The sequence below is a fragment of the Rhincodon typus genome, chromosome 3 (genome assembly GCF_021869965.1).
Source record: "Rhincodon typus isolate 14 chromosome 3, sRhiTyp1.1, whole genome shotgun sequence".
Classification (NCBI taxonomy): Eukaryota; Metazoa; Chordata; class Chondrichthyes; order Orectolobiformes; family Rhincodontidae; genus Rhincodon; species Rhincodon typus.
In genome coordinates this window covers 52,805,292-52,825,355 of record NC_063334.1, presented here as the reverse complement: position 1 = coordinate 52,825,355, position 20,064 = coordinate 52,805,292, and the positions used below count along the sequence as shown (strand labels likewise).

At 39.9% G+C, this 20,064-nt stretch overlaps 1 protein-coding gene and 1 long non-coding RNA gene across 2 annotated transcripts in view; one reads left to right on the top strand and one right to left on the bottom strand.

Annotated features, from left to right (window-relative positions):
- Window positions 1-5,946, top strand: part of LOC125481137 — a 12,123-nt gene extending 6,177 nt beyond the window's left edge. The window contains exons 2-3 of the long non-coding RNA XR_007261226.1: window positions 1,493-1,550; window positions 5,834-5,946. This is a non-coding gene — a long non-coding RNA (uncharacterized LOC125481137). The remainder of the gene's footprint in view (window positions 1-1,492; window positions 1,551-5,833) is intronic.
- The window catches only part of LOC125481131 (aminopeptidase O-like), a 158,642-nt gene that overhangs the window by 59,205 nt on the left and 79,373 nt on the right, over window positions 1-20,064 (bottom strand). Inside the window, exon 4 of the mRNA XM_048592290.1 lies at window positions 2,167-2,283. Coding sequence (XP_048448247.1) covers window positions 2,167-2,283 — 117 coding nt within the window. The remainder of the gene's footprint in view (window positions 1-2,166; window positions 2,284-20,064) is intronic.

Below are 20,064 nucleotides of genomic sequence, written 5' to 3'. Positions count from 1 at the left end.
CACACACACACACACACACACACACACACACACACACACACACACACGTATGTAAATGGAAGATTTTCCAACAGCAGAATTTGCTATAAAATAGGAATTAAACTGTAGGAGTTCTGAGCTCACCCATAAGAGGAAACACCCTGTGTTCATCTAGGTAGGCCATTCAAAATCTTACACACTTCAATCAAGTCACCCCTCACTTTTCAAAACTCTAGTGGAAACAATGCCAATGTATCCAACTATACCCCTCCTCTGTCAAAATAATAACAAAATATAGCTCCTATTCCCAAAGATTCCTGTAACCTCCAAACTCCAAATGATCCAGAATACTCAAATGGTTACACTACAAATGATCTTTGCAACTGAGAGGTAGTTGAGGCAGAGTTGGTTCAGCTCCTTGATCTGGTTCTATTATTGAAGTAGATCAGGGGCTGAACTGTACCTCAGGTCCATCTACCAACTGTTGATCCATATCTCTCGATACACTTATCCAATAAAAGTCTGCTGATTTTCTCAAAAAAAAAGTCAATCGACCAAGCATCCACAACTTTGTGAAAGTTTTCTAGATCTCTACTTTTCATAATGTTGAGAAGCGATTTTACTTCTGGGCTGCCTGACCGTTAATTTATGTTTGCGCCCTATTATTCTGGATACATAATGAAAGAAAACAGGTTCTAAGGACAGAAGGAAACCCTGTGATCAGGTAAAGATGTGGGCTTTATATGAATACTGTAGCTTCCATGCTTTACTAGATTTCATATGCCCAAAAGTGTACTGTAGTTTAGAGGTCATTGGTGTATCAGTAATCCAGATACCCGGACTAATAATGCAAGGAATAGAGTTATCCTTCTATATCAGTTTGAGAATCTGAATTTGGTAGGAGTCAAATTCAAAATGTACGCAAATGGTGAAAGAAATGTTTAAGGTAAGGGTAGGGCATGGCTTTCAGTGGGAAATCCTTGTCCAGTGCTGGTGCCTTTGATCAGAGACCAAGAGCAGTATCTTGCATTTCTTGACTAGTCCAAATCATATCATTATTTCTGGAAGGATTTCTACCTCGAGCCCAAGCAAATTTTCTTGCTGTATCTAATCAAACTTGCCCAATTAACTACCTACCCTTCTTCTACGGCATCCCCCAAATCCAATCTCAGCTCCATCTTTCTCGGAACAACTCATTACTACCTGGAATCCACCCACATGCCTTGTGCCCATACCATCTTTAAAAGCAATGCTAGTCCAACATTGTCCTGCAATGTTCCCGAGATTTGCCAGGGATATTGCAGACAGGAGAAAATCAGTTCCCCTTCACTGCTGCTGTGTCAAAATTCTGAAATTCCCTCCCTAAGAGCATCGTGGGTCAACCTATAGCACATGGATTGCAGCAGCTCAAGAAAGTCACTCACCACCAACAAGGAAAGGGTAATAAGTGCTGGCCAGCCGGCGACACCCAAAAGTGCATGAAAATTTTTTAAAAATAATCATGTTTTTGCAGGAACCTGGAAGTCCTGCTGGACGACGTATTGCTTAGGCCATATTCCCTCTTCCACCAGGTAAGAATGGCAGATTTCCTCTCCTGCAGGACATTTGTGAACCAGATGAGTTTTAATGGTAATTGACAACTGTTTCCATTGAATTACTTTTTTATTCCCAAATGTTACCAATTTCAAATTTCACCATCTGCCATGGTGGGACTTCAATCCATATTCTCAGACTACTGGTCTGAGGTTCTGGATTCCTAATCCAGTGACTTTACCACGACACCACTGCCACCTCTTACTTTATTTCTACAAAGGAAAGATAACATGAGATATCTGTACTCCTGAAAACAACATCATTGCATTAACACTTTTTCAACAGTTTTAAGTAGACCATAACTTTCAAAGTACTATTAAGAAACGTAAGACTTTGAACAATGTCAAATAAAGCTTTCGAACAAGTTAGATAGAAATTTATTTTCTCTCTGCCAAGAGACTGCAGGACTCCATAAACCCTTCTTCCCCCGTTAGGTTTAAAAACAAGGGAGTTGATTATTTACAGTGCATTCTAACTTGGCTGGCTTAAATGAATATACAGCTGCCCTTTTAAGCTCTGTGAACTTCATTTTTCCCTCTGGCATAGTTTATCAAGTGTTGACAAAACAGTTCAGTGGACCAGTAAATGAATTACCTCTGCATCCTGCTCCCTGAGGCAATAATGCTTCTGTAGCAACTGCAGTGTTCGGGAAGAGAAGGATTTTACTTCTAACAGCAATTCTAGGAGCAATACCAGCTGGTCTGGCAAAAGCTGAAATGTAGAAAGGCACAATGAGAGAACAGTGTATTCGTAAATAAGAAAACAACATCTGCCTAGACATAATGCACACATATAATGTGCACAGTAATTTGAAAATTATATAAAACACGTGTACTATTCAGGCACTTACACTGTCTCAAAAATTCCACCTTAAAATATTTTAAAGATCACTTTTAGAAGAGCATTGTTGCTTCTACGTATTGCATTTATATTAATTTGAAAGCATTTAACTCTTAAAAACTAGGTTAGTTAATTGCAAAACTATGGTTTTACATTGTAAGATCCCTTGCACAGAAGGCAGAATTATTTGCCAAACAAATTCTACTGCTTTGCCCAACTTTTGCCCTTCATCCTAAATTCAAGACACATTTGTTTATACCAAAATCTAAAGGCAGGAACAGGTGCCCTTGATAGATACAGCTACAAAGTACTAGCTTTGCATGTTACATTCATTATAACGTTGCAGGTCAACTATGAAGCAGTGCTTATTTTATGGCACCCATATATGGGGATACAACATCAGTTATGCCAGTGTGGTTGCCAGAAGTACTATTTAATGTGACTGATATAGTTATCCTTTTAAAGGTACTTCAAAGAGTATTTAGCATTCTAAACTTAATCCATTCTCCTGCATGCCAGAAGCTCACCAGTAAAATCCCATACTATCCTTTTGATCTTGGTAGGGAAAATACACTTTGCAAGTTATAACTGGACTCACTTTTTATTGCATAGTCATTAAATTTGCAGATTCACCATTCCATTTTCTAAATAAACTACCTTCCACACATTTTCACATCATTTTACGTTTCACTGCACATCATGCTGCTCCCATGGGTTTCTTTTCCACACTGGTAGTTTAATAGGACTCTCTTTCACAGTCCAGGTGTAAAAGAAATTAGATCAATGAATCTTTGTAAGTTGTTTGTGTGTGTGTGAACTTTTACACAAAGGTTGTAAGCAAGGTTGATTGCGCTTACTTGTACTCATCTTGTAATGAAACTTTAATGAGTATGAGTTTTTGGTTCCCAAGACCTATCGAGCACCTTAGCAAGATGCACAGAATTCTCATGCCACCTACACTAATTAATTCTATTATCTTGTGAAGAGTTGCATTTATTGCAAGATAACCACAAAATGTTAAGAGGAAGCATAACAATCAACTAAAAATTACAAGTTACCTTTCTCTCTAGGCATCGCGATTGGTAAGTACATACACAATTTTTATTTCACAGAATTCACCAACTCCCCTGCAGAGGCTACTTCCTAACCCAAATATACATAAAACTGATAAGTCCCAAAAGTAATTTAAATTCATTCCATGAAAATAAATTTAAATACTTCTAAATAAGTGCAGCAATAATAGATGTTTAAAATGAGAGTAAACTCCACTTTCCTAACTTACCAGTTGTCAACAACTGGTTCTCGATTAAAACCTTCATCTTATTCCCTGGCTCAGCAGTACAGAGGCAATAATTTCTGTATTTAATAAAAAACTTGTACAGGAAGAGGCAAGCACAAAAGGAAGCCAATCAGCCCATTGTGTCCACAGTGGTCAACAAAGATATGACTACATTTTTAGACTTTGGCCCAGAGCTTTGGAAGCTATTGCAACACAAGTGAGTATCTAAATACTGCTTAGATATTACATGAGATTCAACCCCCATTTCAGATATTGAGTACTAAACCCCCAGCCCCATCTTGAGTGAAAAACTTTCTCGTCAACTCGGCTCTAGACCTTCAACTGCTTTTCTTAAATCTATGCCCCTTGGCTATTGATTCCTCTGCCAATGGAAAACATTTTTTTCTTATCTAACCAATCAATGCCCCTCACGATGTTTTACACATCTATGAAGTCCCATCTCAACTGTCACCGTCCTAAGGAAAGCAAATCCAGCCTACTTAATCTTTCCTCAGAGCTCAGACACTCAAGCCCAGACAACATCCTGGTAAATATGCTATGCACCCTCTCTCAAGCAATCACATCCTTCTTATAACGTGGTGACCAGAACATACGCAGTGCTCCAGTTGCATTGTCTTACACTTTTCTAGCATGACTTTCTCGCACTTGAATTTAATGCCTTGGCTAATAAAGGCTAGTAGCCCATATGCCTTCTTAACCACTTTAATTACCTGCCCTACTACCTTCAGGGGTGTATGAATATGCACATTAAGGTCCCTCACGTCTTCAATACTTTCTAGGGGCTTACCATTCATAGTGTAATCCCTTGGCTTGTTAACCCCTCCACAATTGTATTAGTTCATATCAGGTTGAATTTCATTTGCATTGATCTGCCCAGCCCATTCATATTCCCCTCAGTTTATGGCTATTACGCTCGCTATTTACCACACTATCAATTTTCGTGTCACCCCATACTTCTTGATTGTACCCCCTACATTTAACTGCTAATCATTACAGTACAGTACAAACAGCAAGAGCCCTAGGCAACCCCAGTAAAAATAGATTTCCAGACATAGAAACATCCCATTATCATCACCATCCGCTTCCAGTCTCTTAGGCAATTTTGTAACCAACATTTTACCTTGGAGCCTATGGCTCCTACTTTTATACCCAGTCCACCACAAGAAATACATTGTCCTCATCAACATCCTTGACAAATTCAGGGTTCTCCAGTTGTGGCCCAATTCTTTGTCTTTATAAGAATACCATTGCCTTGTACTCTCATTAATTCCTCTTTGAATGCATCTCACTTCTCTGATACAGTTTATCTGCACGTTGCTGCTCTGAAGTCTACTTGGGCCAAATCATAACTTAGTACAATTAGTCTTTCCCTAGTTTAGGACTATTTTTCCTGGTCTATCCTTATCCATTTTCATTACTATTATAAATCTAACCGAGTTACAGTCACTATCTTCAAAATGCTTGCCTATTGTTACACCTTCCACCTGTCCCAGTTCATGTCCAAATATTAGATCCAAAGCTATCTTTTCTCTCTTGGGCTTTCCACATACTGGCTAAAATAAAAACTCCCACATGCACTTTAAGAATTTTGTTCCCTCTCTACTTTGTAAACTACAACTACCCCAGTTAATACTTGGGTAGTTAAAATCCCCACCTATTACTGTCTTATTATTCTGACACTTCTCTGAAATTTGATTACATATTTGATCTCTCTCTCTCCCTGACTGTTTGGGGGCCATAGCACACATCCAAAACATTTTTTTTTTTGTTTTTTACTACTATCCACATGGCCTTATTTGATATCCTTCCAGTCTGGAGGAATGGCCAGCAACCCTGCAAAAACAATGACTTTCTCTCTTCCACCATGTTAGGTGCTACACTATACTAACTCACACTGACACTGCACCCAACTCCTATTCATGTTCATACTCTAACGTTCTCATTATTGCAGGCAACATGTTCCCTCACTCATGCTCGGACCCACCAAACTCCTAACTGCATGGCCTCTGTGCTACCTACTCACTTTCCAAAATACTTCATCCTTTGAACACCTGAAAAAGCGCTAACAGCTATGCCACCCACATTCACCTCACAAAAGTCCCTTCCTCTCTCCCAATACAGTAGAAAACAGCCTTTGACATGGGAGAAAGAGCCCAGGATCGGTTGAGGGGTATCCAACTCCAGGCTCCTTACCTACTACAAGGAGGGAAGACCAGGACCACTCTTGTAGGCACGCTAACCAAGTTAGTACCACTCCTCATTCCAATGCAATTCTCACGTTAACGCCGATGCCGGTGGCATCCATTGCACACCATTATAACCATTGGCCTTCTCTCCCCTGTATCTTGCAGGAGCCAGTGAGATAACCGCAGCTTCTGCAGAAAAATGGGCTGCACCACTAGAAGGCACTTAACTGACCTCTGAGGAAGAGAGCTCCAAGGCTTCAGACAGAGCACTGGCAAGGCTGCCTTCTGCAATACCTACGAACACAGATACCAACATCTCGGTGGGCACATCAGGTGCAACTTTAGGGAGCAGGAGATTGTCAACAGCTCATGGCCACAGCTTTGTGTCTGGCCGAGGAAGAAATGTCTCTGGCTCCTGAAATTTGGGTACTGCCAGAGACCAGACACCTGTTCAGCTCCAGCTAAGAGCAGACTCTGTAGAGTTGTCAATCCGGAACTTTATCAACGTATAATAAGGAACAGCAGCAGCAGGCAGATGTTTAGGAATCAATGACCCTCATAGCCCAGAGGCTGCACAAGTACAACTGCTCTTTGGGGACACAGTTGCCTCAAGCATGTAATCATGTGGCTGTTTACATGGACAGCTTGATGGCCGCCATCAAGAGTCAACTCTAGCACGCTCAGTCTGAATCAACATCATTGTCCCAGCCATTGATCCTCATGATCAAAGGCTTGGCAAGGGAGTGGGGTACCTCGCACTCATACCAAGTCCCCTTTCCTGATAACGAGGCAGGGGAGTGCCAGGAACCATCTAGCCAGAGGAGGAACCACACTGAAGCGTCCACTCAGGACACTTCAGAGACGTCCATGCCCTTCGTATTTAACCTGCCTGACACCCCTTTGACCTTTAGAAGTTCAGCCAAGGTGCGTCATAGAGTCATACAGCATGCAAAAAGGCCCTTCAGTCCAACTCATCCAAGCCAACCAGATTTCCCAAACGAAACTAGTCCCGTTTGCCTGCATTTGGCTCATATCCTTCTAAACATTTCCTATTCACATACCCGTCCAAATGTTTTTAGAATTTCTTTATTCATTCATGGGACGAAAGCGTCGCTGGCCAGACAGCATTTATTGTCTATCCCTAATTACCCAGAGGGCAGTTAAAAGTCAACCAGGTTGCTGAGGGTCTGCAGTCACATCTAGGCCAGACCAGGTAAGGATGGCAGTTTCCTTCCCTAAAGGACATTAGTGAACCAAATGGGTTTTTCTGACAATCGACAACGGATTCAGTCATCATTAGATTCTTAATTCCAGATATTTATTGAATTCAAATTCCACCATCTGCCATGGTGGGATTCGAACCCACGTCCCCAGAATGTTATCCAGGTCTCCCCAGCTCCTGTAACTATATCTGCATGTACCAATTCCTCTCGTGCTTTGTTCCATATATGAACCAGCCTGTGTGAGAAAAAGTTGCCTCTCAGGTCCCTTTTGAATCTTTCTCCTCTCACCTTAAAATTATTCTCTCTTTAAGCAGTAACGTTACTTCCTCAGCAGGTAACCTGCCTCTGGAAAGGAGGCCCATCCTAACACCAAGGACCAAACTCCAAAGCCAATAATCTCCACTACTAAGCAGGCTTCCTCCACCCAACTGCAGAACCTGGGACAAAACTGAGAGATCGGGCAAAAGGTTAAAAAAGGGCATATTGGTGGCACAGGTGACACTGCACTATATATAAATTCTCATTTTTCCATAAATTGTAATGGTTTTGCCAAACATCTATTTTTTGAATCTCTATCCAGCTATAAATGTAACTGTGCCAGCATGATACCTAACTTGATGTCCAAGGATCATCTGTGTTGAAAAAACAAACAAGGTTTATGCAGGGCTATGCAATCTGCTGGTACCAATGCCCTTCTTGGTCAAACACTCCTATTCTCTCTCTGAGTTGTGTATGCAAAAGTGTTGGTGCTGAATGTACTAGCGTCTAGGATAGGTAGCTGTACATTAGGATCGCCAGGGATTAGGGGCTCCACAAGTCTGGTCTTCTAATGGGCATCACATCAGTGGGTCCTTCAACCATCTCCCTTGCAGGTCAAGGCAGTTTCCTGACCCATTCTGGGTGTGGTCACTGACATTTGGTTTCCCATGGAGTAGTTTTGCCTTCCAACACAGTGGAAGGTGACAGTGAACACTCTTTGAGCAATGATTTTCAACCTCTGCTTGTGTCTGTGAAGCCTCAAAACATTCAGATCCTCTTCTACCTGTGAAACCTATATATCTCACACCTCCCCAGGCCCTCACCAACCCATCTAGGCAAACTTGCCCATGCCCACCATAACCCCCCAACTCTGGCATATTAGATGACATTGCCATGTATAGTCATATAATGTCTCCTTCAAAGCCAAGGTGTTCCTGAACATAGAAGAACCTATCTCTTGCATTATCTTGTTCTCATCCATACTTTTCCATATTCCCCATCTTACAAATGAAGATACTCCCTTCACTACTATCATCTCTCTTTCTTCCCAACCTACAGCTCCCAATACCCGCGAATAGATTCCAGCGTCTCATTTACCATCCCCGCTCCTACCCCCTACACTCCTTTCCCTACTTGCTCTGAATGGACCCACCAGACTGATTGTGGTCCACATTGTTGAGTGACCTAACTGGATGGTAAGTGCCTAGGTCCCTGACTCATGCCTCTCTATCTCCCTGACGGCCTTACCCCTAGGTCGTAGACTGACTGCTATGGAGTCACAGAACTTAGCATGACCCATGGCCATGTCTGCTGAGGCACCGACACTTATGACCAAGAACACTCTAACTAGACACCTCACTGTGTTCAATCCCCTGTACTGGTATAGGAAGCCGCCCTCGACTTGCTGTGCCAGACCCTCTGATTGACAAATGCCTCCATGCACTGCAGTGAAGCCTAGCCCCCTAGGATATGAGACACGGCTGTTTGCATGCTTCTCATGCAGTGTGTTTGCTGCTTAAGCTGTTGGCACCTGAAGCAGATGTGAGATTGATGCAGAACGCAGCCATACAGCAAGTTTTATGCCTCCTTGACTGAGGCCTGTTGATCAACAAGGCGAGCTGCCTGGTTGAATGACTGCACTAATAGGTGCTGACAGGCAAGGTGAGGCACAGATGGTATGAGCACGCAGGTAGGTCAAGAGAACAAGTAAGCTGCAGGTTGGTCCAATTAGTGAGCTCTGTGTCTCTCTCTTCATGCAAATTGTCCTTGCAACAGTCTTCCAATGCTAACTGCTAAAGCACCCTGAAATGCATATCTACACATCTCAAGTGGCCTGCAAGTGGATCAGAGAGGTGCCTTGAGGGTCATGAGGGTATGACAACAATTTCCATGATGAGGGACACGTGTGGTTGATATCCGTCATTAAAATGCATGGTGAACTACATGAAAGATTTTTGCAGCCAGCAGTGAGCTGAAGTCACCAGGTACCTGCTCCGACTTTGATGTCAAGAATTCTCACCACTAAGTTTGCTCACGGTGGGTGGTAATATAGGCAACAGCATATTAATATTAACAAGCAATAATCCCCCTTAATAGGCAACTCACTGCTGACTAACAAAAATCTCGTATTGATGCCCAGAACTCAGAAAAGATGCAAGTCATTCCCAGCATCGAGACAGGCTTAGCCCAATGTCTCACACATTTCTGCCACATTTCTTGCCTGTCCATGTTCCTTTGGACCTTATAAAATTCCACCTCACTTTTCTTCATAAAAATATGCGAGGTGACAGTTTAAATGAAAGTAATACCTTTTTCTCAAGGTAAGTGAAATTCTGATACTATTTTTGAGGAAAAAAGACAATAAATGTGATTTTAATTGGATTGGCCATGCTAAATGGCCTGTAGTGTTCAGGGATGTGGAGATTAGGTGGATTATAGGGAGTTGAGTCCGTGTGGACTTGTTGGGCCGAAGGGCCTGTTTCCACACTGAAAGGATTCTATGATCTATAATACCTGCACTATATGTCAAACAAGATAACAGGTATTATCACAATGGCTCAAATTCACTGAAACTATATAAATCGAAGAATTTGAGAGCTGTCATCAGATATACCTTTCTCCATGAACTAGTGAAAGTTTAAAAATAAAGTTGTTGCAAATAAGAGTTTTCTTGTTTTACAATCGTTTCTTTTAACATTAGCAACTTGAAAAGAAAGGTCATTTGATTTTAGGCAAGATTTAAAGCTGAAGTAAATGTCACCTGGTGAATGAATCCGTGAGAGTTTAAAACCATTGACTAAATTAGATATTCTGTCTATTGAAACAACCTCTAATGTAAACAGCAAACAGGAAAGGCTTTTGCATCGGTTTCCAGTAAACTAGATACTGATGCACTGGATTTTTAGCCACCGATAGGAGTGCCAAAGAGCCAGACAGGCACAGAAATTCACATACTGACTGGCATGCTGGTGTGACGCTACCCTGGACAATTTATCAGGAGGCAGGATACAGAGCAACAGTGCTACCTCACTGCAATTAGCAAGGAGCCAATTAAGCATCCTTAAAGGTCCATTAGGTCTATTGCCAGAGGATGACTAGAATTTTCCAGTTGGTTTCCAGGTGGCTTGAAAGCATTGAGAGCTCGGAAAGATCAGGAACCCAGCATTTCAGGCAGGCTTGGAACAATACAAACAGTTTGAATGGGTAGAGTCAAGTTCCCACAGAACCAGAACTTTTAGTTTTAGTTTTTCCGAAGCAGCAGTTGTTGGGGTCTTGAAGTTCGGTTTGAAAGCTGCAGTACATCTCTCCCTGCTACTCTCTCTCTCCCTCCACCCCCAGTTTTTCTCCTCCTGTTCTTCCTCCTGGATTGGAGAATTGCCTGTGAGAAAATCTATTTCTTAGAATTTGCTTTTGCCAAGGGTGTGTTTATGGGTTGTTACTATATTGGGACAGTTACTATTTGGTAGTTAAACAATTATTTGGTTATGTTTTCCAATAGGGTTGTTATTCCACTTTCTTCTTTATTTTGTTGTATTTTAACTATAACGTATGAATAAAGTGTGTTTTTCTTCAGAATGGTAGTTTGATCATTTGAATTACATCCAGAATGCAACAGTTGGCATCTGTTTTTAAAATAAGAAAAAGTTAGAGTCTAAGCTATCTTCTTAATATATTTTGAGGGGTTTTGATCGGTTTGATAATAATGCCCTGACCCACAAAGCAAATTTTGCACCATGTTTTACAACTTGTAGTCAAGAAAATGATAGATATTTTAAAAATTAATTTATAATATCAGCTCGGTTTTTGTTTGGCAAGTTTTGGATCATTAGACCATGCATCTTTTTCCTTTCTAGTATTGAAAGCTCCTTACTCCCATATACAGGAAAGTGGGATAAAAGGATTTTTTTTTCATTAAGTTACATATCTGGTGAATCTCAACTTAAAAGAATAAATGTCATACTTTTAGACGAGTATTCTACTTATCTATACAATTGAAGTAAGCATACACTCACACTTTATTACTTGCTTTACTTTCTATGGCAATTCACTATTTTTCTTTCATGCTGGTTTATATAATGAAATTGATCAGATGGCACACTTTACAGGAGGGCCCAATTACCTGACATATGAGTTGAACTGGGAAATAGCTGGCACTTCGCATGACATGTACAATGTCAAGCCTTATTTTGTGTTTGTAAGATTCCTCGTTATAATATTTCTGCAAAGCACACTCTTTGACTGTAACTTTGTATGCTTTTAAGTTGATAGAAGCAGGTTTTTGGGTCTGGAAGGCCTCCTCCTGCTGCTACGTTATGTTATGTTACAGGTTCCCACCAGGAAAATGCATCTCAAATATTAGTAACTACTTAAATACTTCAAATAAGTAAACTTCAGTTTCTAATCCTATTATAGACATACTCAATCTCATTAAATATTTCACCAACAACTGAAGGCATTCTTGGTTTTATGGGCCAGACCAAACCCCCTCAAAACATACAAAGAAGATAGCATGGATTGGATCTTAACACTGTCTTTAAATAAGATTAGGTGCTGCAATCCAGATGTTATTGGATTGGTCAAACTACTAGGCTTTAAGCAGAACACATTTTATTCTTACATCACAGTTAAAATAATAAAAAAGAACTGATATAAGTTTAACTCTATTGAAATACTTAACAAAGTAAAATATATTTTAACTACTAGTCATCAGCTGTTCTAATATAGCAGCATCCCATAAACACATCCTTGGCAAAGGCAAATTCAGCAAAACAGATTTTTCTCACTTGCTATCTCCTTCAGTTCAGGGGAAGGAATACCAAGAGAATGAAGCTAGCATCACAGGGAGAACCCAAGCTGTTTTCAGTAACAGAGAGCTTTATCTAGCAGCTCCAAAAACTCCAACTTCAACATGAGCAGAACTAAATCACTAGGCCTATATGAGCTTATCTCCATCCACTGATGCTTCTGTTGTCTAGTTTGAAAAAAAAAAGCAAAGCTATTTACTCTGCTTTCCATGGAACAGGTGCCTTGGCCTCAGATTTACAACATCCCCCTTCAAGAGAACCAGAACAGAAAAATCCTTCTTCAAGGCACATATCATCACACTTGACTATGGTATTTTTTGTTACCTCAAGGCTGCCCAAGTCTCAATCACAAGAGAGATGATCCTTGACCAAGTACTGTCTCCCTCATCACACACACCCTCTTGTGTGTTGGTGATTTACTCAAATAGTCCCTTATCTCTATTTCCCTCAAAATTTCCAACTTTGTTCCTTTAAGGGCCAAAAATCAAATGCGCCTGTTACAAAAACTGGTCCATTCATCATTTAAACACAGTCTGGTGTGTAAAGCATCAAACATCTTCATCTACATCCTCTTATAATTGTAAATGCTTGACCATATGATCATGAATTTGTCTTCAGTTTCAGCATGTGTGGGATCCTTTTGTGACAGCAATATATCATCAATGATGGCCCTTTTGAGAAATCTTAAGACTTCTAATCAAAGGCATTTTTGCATTTCTCACAACTCATACATCCATAGCTTAACACTTTCAAGATATTTCGATATGCTACCCTTCAGCAGGTTCTATGGCAAATCCAGAACTAATGGGAAAAACGTTAGTTATTACTGAAGTTTTACAGCCACCAAATAAATGCTTACAGTTTTTCTTTTGGATCTATTTATTTCAAATTCTATGTTCCCTAATTGCACTAATATTTTATTTTGGCCACTTATAAATCCCTATAATGTTAATCAACTCTTCCTACTAATTTTTCACATACTAGTGGATTCAGAGAAGGACAAAAAAAATCAAAGACAAAAAGAATCTTTAAAAGGATTTCTCTAGAATTACTGAAGATGCACACAAATATAATGACAGTTATAGGAAATGAATTACAAGCACTGCAAATATTAGAAATCCTAGGGAACCAGTGTATAAGATAAAAAGTTGTCATTTTTATATACTATGAAAACCATATTCCCCAAGCATCTAATGACAATAACAACTTGAACCAAATTTATACCAAATCAACATATACCAGTTGCTTGTGCAAATTAAAATTCACAAAATGTTTATCATACCAATGACTTGTGAAAACAATCATTATTGTTATGTACCAGATCAGACCCCTTCAAAATATTAAGGTGGTAGCCTAGACCCTAACTTTTTCTTAATTTAGAGCCAAATGTCAAGTGCCTGCTCCAGATGCAATGCAACTGGTCAAATTACTCAATATTGAGCAAAACAATTTATTTAAACACTGTTGTTAAAATACAACCAAAAACAGAAGAATTTAGAATAACTTCATTCTATTGGAAAACCTAACAGAATAATAGATAACAGTAACAATTACTATAATTAACTGTTCCAATATAGTAACATCCCATAAACACAATCCTTGGCAAAAAGGAAAATTCTGACAGATTCTCCCAGGCAATTCTACCATTCAGGAGGAAAAAAACATCAAGAGAAAGTTCAGGAGTAGCAGTAGCCAGGAGACGTTACTAAAGCTTCAACTCTTTTGAGATCTCAACAGCTTCAGATGCTACTCAGAAATCCTGATCTGTGACAGCTGAATAGACGCATTTGGACTGCATTTAAAACAAAAGGTAAGGCCTCCCAAGCTGTTTACTCAAGTGGTCTTCAGTAGCCAGCTCAGCACCTCTGCTTTGCAACCTCTCTTCACAAAATACAACAGGACAGCATCATCACATTATGCATTTTTCAGGTATGAATTAGGTGCAGAAGTAGACCATTTCCCCAGTGAGCCTAATCTGCCATTCAATAAGATTATGGATGTCCTACTTGTAGCTTCAACTCCAGTTTTCTCCTTCCCTCGCCATCCCTACACCCGTTCCCCCAACCAAAATGACTTTTGAGTCCTTTGTTAGTCAAGAAACTATGTACATCCATTTTCAGAGTATTCATAGGGACTGCCTCCATGGTCAATGCTCTGTAGGGAAGTGAATTCAAAAGGATCATGACCCTCAGCCACAAAAACTCTTCAGGTGAAATCTTAGAGACCTCTGAGCAACTTGGGCTACAGCAAGATTTGTGGCAGAATAGAATAAAGAGCACAGCAAGGGCGATTCCAAGGTTGACAACATTTCACTCCATCTTTTATGCTTTTGATAAGCAGCATGGAGAGTTTCTTTCTAGGCAGCAGCATGTTGCCAATTAAGAATTACTGCTTGTCAAATACCGATTCCTATCTTACCAAATGCGCCAAACAGGCCAGACATTGAGAAAACTCGACATCGACGTCAGAGCAGGTAGCTGACAATCTGAGCTCATCACTTGTTCTGAAGAACATGCTATGATGGACATCAGGCATCGACATCTCAGGGAACACTCTATGGTTACTGGCCACACACAGACCACATTCACAGACTTTGGAATCCAATACTGAACAGTGTTAAGGGTGTGCCTTATGATCCAAGGCCCTTTACATCAGAAAAACTGAATTTCAACATTCTTATTTGTAAGATAGTTTACTAGTAAATTCAATGATTGAATTCAACTAAATGGCTCATTTGCTGAGAGATTTTCATGCATTAAATGGAATGCATCATTAGGAGACTGCTCAAACAGGCCTTACAGATCTTGGCCTGTGGAAAGAATCCAGGACAGTTATGAAAAGTATCAGCAAGTGGGACAAACCAAAGAAACATACATAATCAATTTGCATTTCTTTGTGTCAAAGCTGAAAGTAAAAGAAATCACAATGGCCAAGATGAAAAATGGTAACTTGCTAAAATATGGTGAAAATTTCAACACAATTGATCTGAATATTTGACTCAGTTCAGAATGAAGATTCATATATACAATATACCTACAAACAAAGTAGTATCTCATCGAAAAGTATATCTTAGAGGCAACGTTTTGATTGTTTTATTTTTCTCTGTGGAAGACGGTGGTCCAAGACTGAATAGTGGATAAGTTTACCAAGATCTTACACAAACTAAACATTAAGCTCATTAAGGAAGTTGGAACCATAGTGAAAATAATCCCACTTCAAAATATACAAGCAGGTCTCTGATTATTTGACAATCAAATATTCTATTGAAAATGAATCAATAATCAGATGCTTTAAACCATCATAAATATGGTGCCAGTGAAGTACTAACCAAGCCCTCACACTTTCACATTACAGTTTTTAGTCACGCTGCACTTTTAGTCAGTAAACATGTCAACTTTCTCGCTAATAATTTTTAAAAAAAACATTAATGATGCAGGAGATATCTTTACTGATGTTTGTAATTTATGGCAGCCTCAGTAAATAAAAAGTCCAAATAAAGTGAACATATCTACTAATGCACGTTATCTCCACTGCCCAAAAGACACCACATTAAGATATTTTTCAAAGTTACCTTCAACTACACCTTAATATCTTGATCAAAGGTTTATAGTGTGTCAGTGCCAATTTTTTTTTAAATCTAAATTTATGTTGGCATTCCATTAATATGAGTCCCATATTCAAATACTTGAGCCAATACAAAAGCCGCAAATGCTACAAAATCTGTTAAGATTCAAACCATCAGCTAAAACAAATATATTTTAAAGGGACTGTATTAATGAGCAGCCGCTAAACAATGCATTTGTAAGAAAATTCCATTATCTCTCTGACAAACACAACATAAGTCAGTCACACCCTGTTTTATTCAACTGATAAATTTGATATCAAGACAATGAAGTTTTGTGTCGCAAATATTTCAAATATTTATTTTGCTCAAAGAATGGTATGAAATACGATGATCTTTATAGTGCTTTGTTCTCACTCACTATTGAAAATTCAGATTCAGAGCTTTTACTAATGAAATGATTGCCAGGGAAAAAAAACAGCTAGTTCAAGACTTCAAAAGAACATTCAAATAAGATTAACCTTTGATTATGAAGCAATGAAACCGTATCTAAAACATCACAGCATAATGGAAGAACCAGTGAGTTAAATTACATTTCAGTCACGGGGCTGTGCATAGCACTGTGATGCATAAAACTCTCCTTCAGTTCTCACACATTTGAAGCTTCACTGCAGCTGCCACAAGAACAAGCTTGAGTAATCATGACTTTAAATATCCTGAAACAAAAGCATCATAAGACTATTCATCAATTTGAATATCAGAATTACCACAGAAAACCAGGACGACGGTTTGCACAGACAGATATTGCGTAAGGAGGAGATCACGACTGACCTTTTTCTATCACAAAATGTAATGGTTTTGCATTTCAGCATCTATAACTGCACCCAAATTCAAGGGACAAATCACAGAACTATGGTAGTACAGCTGGTATGCTGAGCATTCAGTTTGCTGAACCCACGCTTCAATGAAGGCATTGAAGGCAATCTCCGAGCAGAAATATGTGCAAACTAGTGCAGAAGGAACTGACTGACTACAGAGCAATTTCTATTATTGCTCCACTATCACACGGGGATCTCTGCCTAAATGATGCATACTTCCTTCCTGATGACATTTCCTTTTATCTTCATGGTTTAAAACCAGACCAATGATTGCAATATATATGATATTTCAATTTACAACTTCACTCTTTCTTTCTCATGTACAAGACATGATTCTTTCCAAAAAGATTCTCAAATCCTTCAGCAACTCCTTTTAATGCAAGCAGATTACTCTGAATAGTGTGCTATACTTGAAAGTGTATGCATTACATGCAGATAAAGTTATTAAATAATTTAATAATCCTAATATGGAAGCTGCAGCTGGCAGCACTTCAATACAGTATAGGCAGAAACTGAAAAAGTAATGTGACCTTTCAAATTACAGAAGTCATTCAAATGAAACCTCACAATGCAGTTCAGAATTTTGCTGGTGAAATGTTACTTGCAAAGCTACAACACTTCCTTTCATCTGCTGTTCAGAAGGCTATTGCCTAAACTGGCTAGAACTCTTTACACATCAGGCAGTCTTAGCTTAACATGCTTCTGGGTCATAAGTTTCCTGACAAACACACAAGAAAGCATCAGCACGATTCAACTAAACAGATTTATGGACGCTAACATGCTTTCTACTGCTTTCTGAATGGAAAGGAATTTCAAGCTGTAAATTTGTCCAAGGGTCAACTTAGCTCTGATTATTTACTGCGCTGGAAATGAAATCAAATCTTCTAATCGTTTACAGCAAAAACAAAACAGACACATTAATTTGAAGAAATATGTAAATACATTTACAAAATTACTTTGCAAGAGGTTGCTCCTTGTGCCTTTCTACAGATTTTCCCCTTGAAGACTTGACAAGATATCAGAGAACCCAAGTGGTTATTCTTATGTCCGTTGACTAACAAAGGAAAGGCATTTATTTATTCAGTACTAAGACAATGCAAATGCTGGTAAGGACAGTATTTTATGCCCATTCTGCGGTGATGATGAGCTTTCTTCTTAGTCTGCTGCAGTTTGCATGGTGAAGATGCTCCAATAACATTGTAAGATATAGTGTTCCAAAGTTTTGACCCAGTGACTAAGCAAAAGCGATGTATGTCAGAAATTGGGTGACTACAAGAGATGTGCATTTAGGTGGTAGAGGCTATGGATTTGGATAATATTGCCGAAGAAACCTCATAGAAATTTGCATTGTTATGTTTAGCATGTATAGCATGCAGTCATGATTTATCAAGGGAGAAGAAAATGGATAGGATGCCAAATTTGCAAACTAAATGGGTGCTGAGTTTCAACTAGTACTTTTGGTGACTAATAAGAAGGGAAACCAAATTCTACTGCAAGACCGATTATTTAATTGATTAATCAATTATTTAGTTGAATTTAACCATGATTTTTTTTTATTCATTCACAGGACGTGGCCGTCATTGGTTAGTCTAATAATGTGATTGTGGGCTGCCTTCTCGAAATGCAGCAATTTATGTGGAGTAGATGCATCCGCAGTGCTGTCAGAGACGGAGTTCTCAGATTTTTGACCGAGTGACAATAAAGGAATGGCAATATAATTCCAGGTCAGTGCTGTCTATGATTAGAAGAGTGTGGTTGCAGGTGTTCCTATATATAAGCTGCCTTTGTTCTTCTAGGTGGTAGAGGTTGTGGGTTTGGAAAATATTGTTAGAAGAAACTTGGTGAGTTATTGCATTTCATCTGTAAATGGTACACACTACTGTCACCGTGTGTCGGTGGTGGAAAGAGTAAATGTTGAAAGCATTAGATGGGTGCCAATCAAGCAGGCTACTTTGTCTTGGGTGCTGTTGAGCTTCTCCATTGACTTCGGTTTTGGTAGGGATCCTTGATGCCACAATCCGTCAAATGCTGCCTCAAAGTCAAGTTTCTATTATTTTACCTCATTGCCTTTTCCGGTCCTGTTGAAATAGGCCCAACCTTTCATGCTTATCTAGTGGTCTGATAAACTCTCAATGAATTGAATGTCATTTGTACAATGGGGCACTCAAAATTACACTGTTACACCACAACTAAATTAAACAATGAATCTCACAACTAATCATACAAGTTAAAAACTCGGAGCGTTCCTTTTGACACAGAATAATCTCTGGGAACTGAATAAACTGCACATTAGAAGCCAAGAAAAAGATAGTGAAACTGTTAGCTGCTATGTGAAAATCACTGGAATGAACTTTGACTCTAGGAAAGATGTTTCACTCCCAGAATTGAAAGCAAGAGTTGATGCTGCTCTGATGAGTTGTGGAACAATCAGGTTGCCTATTACTAGAAACAGACAACTAAGCGACTGCTGCCAGGCCACCATCCAACCTGGGGAATGTAATGCACCTCCCAGAGCTGCTGGACTAATCAGACAACCAGCCAACTCATCAGCCTCAGGAATGCCACTGTGAAAGGCACTCACTGCTGAAGCAGCAGGAGAAAGGACTGTGTGCTTGCTGAGACCGCATCAAAAGGAAAGGCAAGGTTTTTCTTTAACCTTTAACTCAGTTTTATCCCTCTGCATTTCCACCTTAATGAATTTCAGGCATAACATGACGTCAAACTCTTCTTCCATCATCTTTGCCTCCATGCCCATTTGTTTGGGAAAGAGTCCTTTTCTCTGTCCCACAGACCCTTCACCCACCTCCAACATGCTCCCTCCACCTGGACCCCTCCCGCTGGTCTTCTACCTGCCCCCTACCTGTTCATTGAGAACTGTTAACGTGACACTGGTCACTTCAATTTCTCTGCCCGCCTCACCGATTCCAACCTATCTCCCTCCAAACTGACTGCACTCCGTGCACTCAAATCCAACCCTGACTTTGTTACTAAGCCTGCTGATAAGGGTGGTGCTGGTGGAGTCTGGTGGACTGACCTCGACGTTGCAGAAGCTGAGCGCCAGCTGTCAGAGATATCGTCCTATCTCCCTCTAGACTGTGACCTCACCATAGAACATCAGGCCATTGTATCAACTACAGTCACTGACCTCATTTCATCTAGTGATCTCCCCAACCCCCACTGCCTCCAAGCTGATAGCATCCCAATCCAGCACAGCTCGCTTCTACCTCCTTCAGAAAATCCACAAACAGACCTGCCTGGGTGGACCCATTGTTTCTGCCTGCTCCTGTCCCATAAAACTCATGTCTTCCTGCCTTGACTCAGTCTTCGCTCCCCTGGTCCAGTCCCTGCCCACTTACATCCGTGATTCCTCTCATGCTTTACGCCAGTTTTGGAATTTCCAGTTTGCAGGCTCCAGCTGCCTCCTCTTCAGCATGGATGTG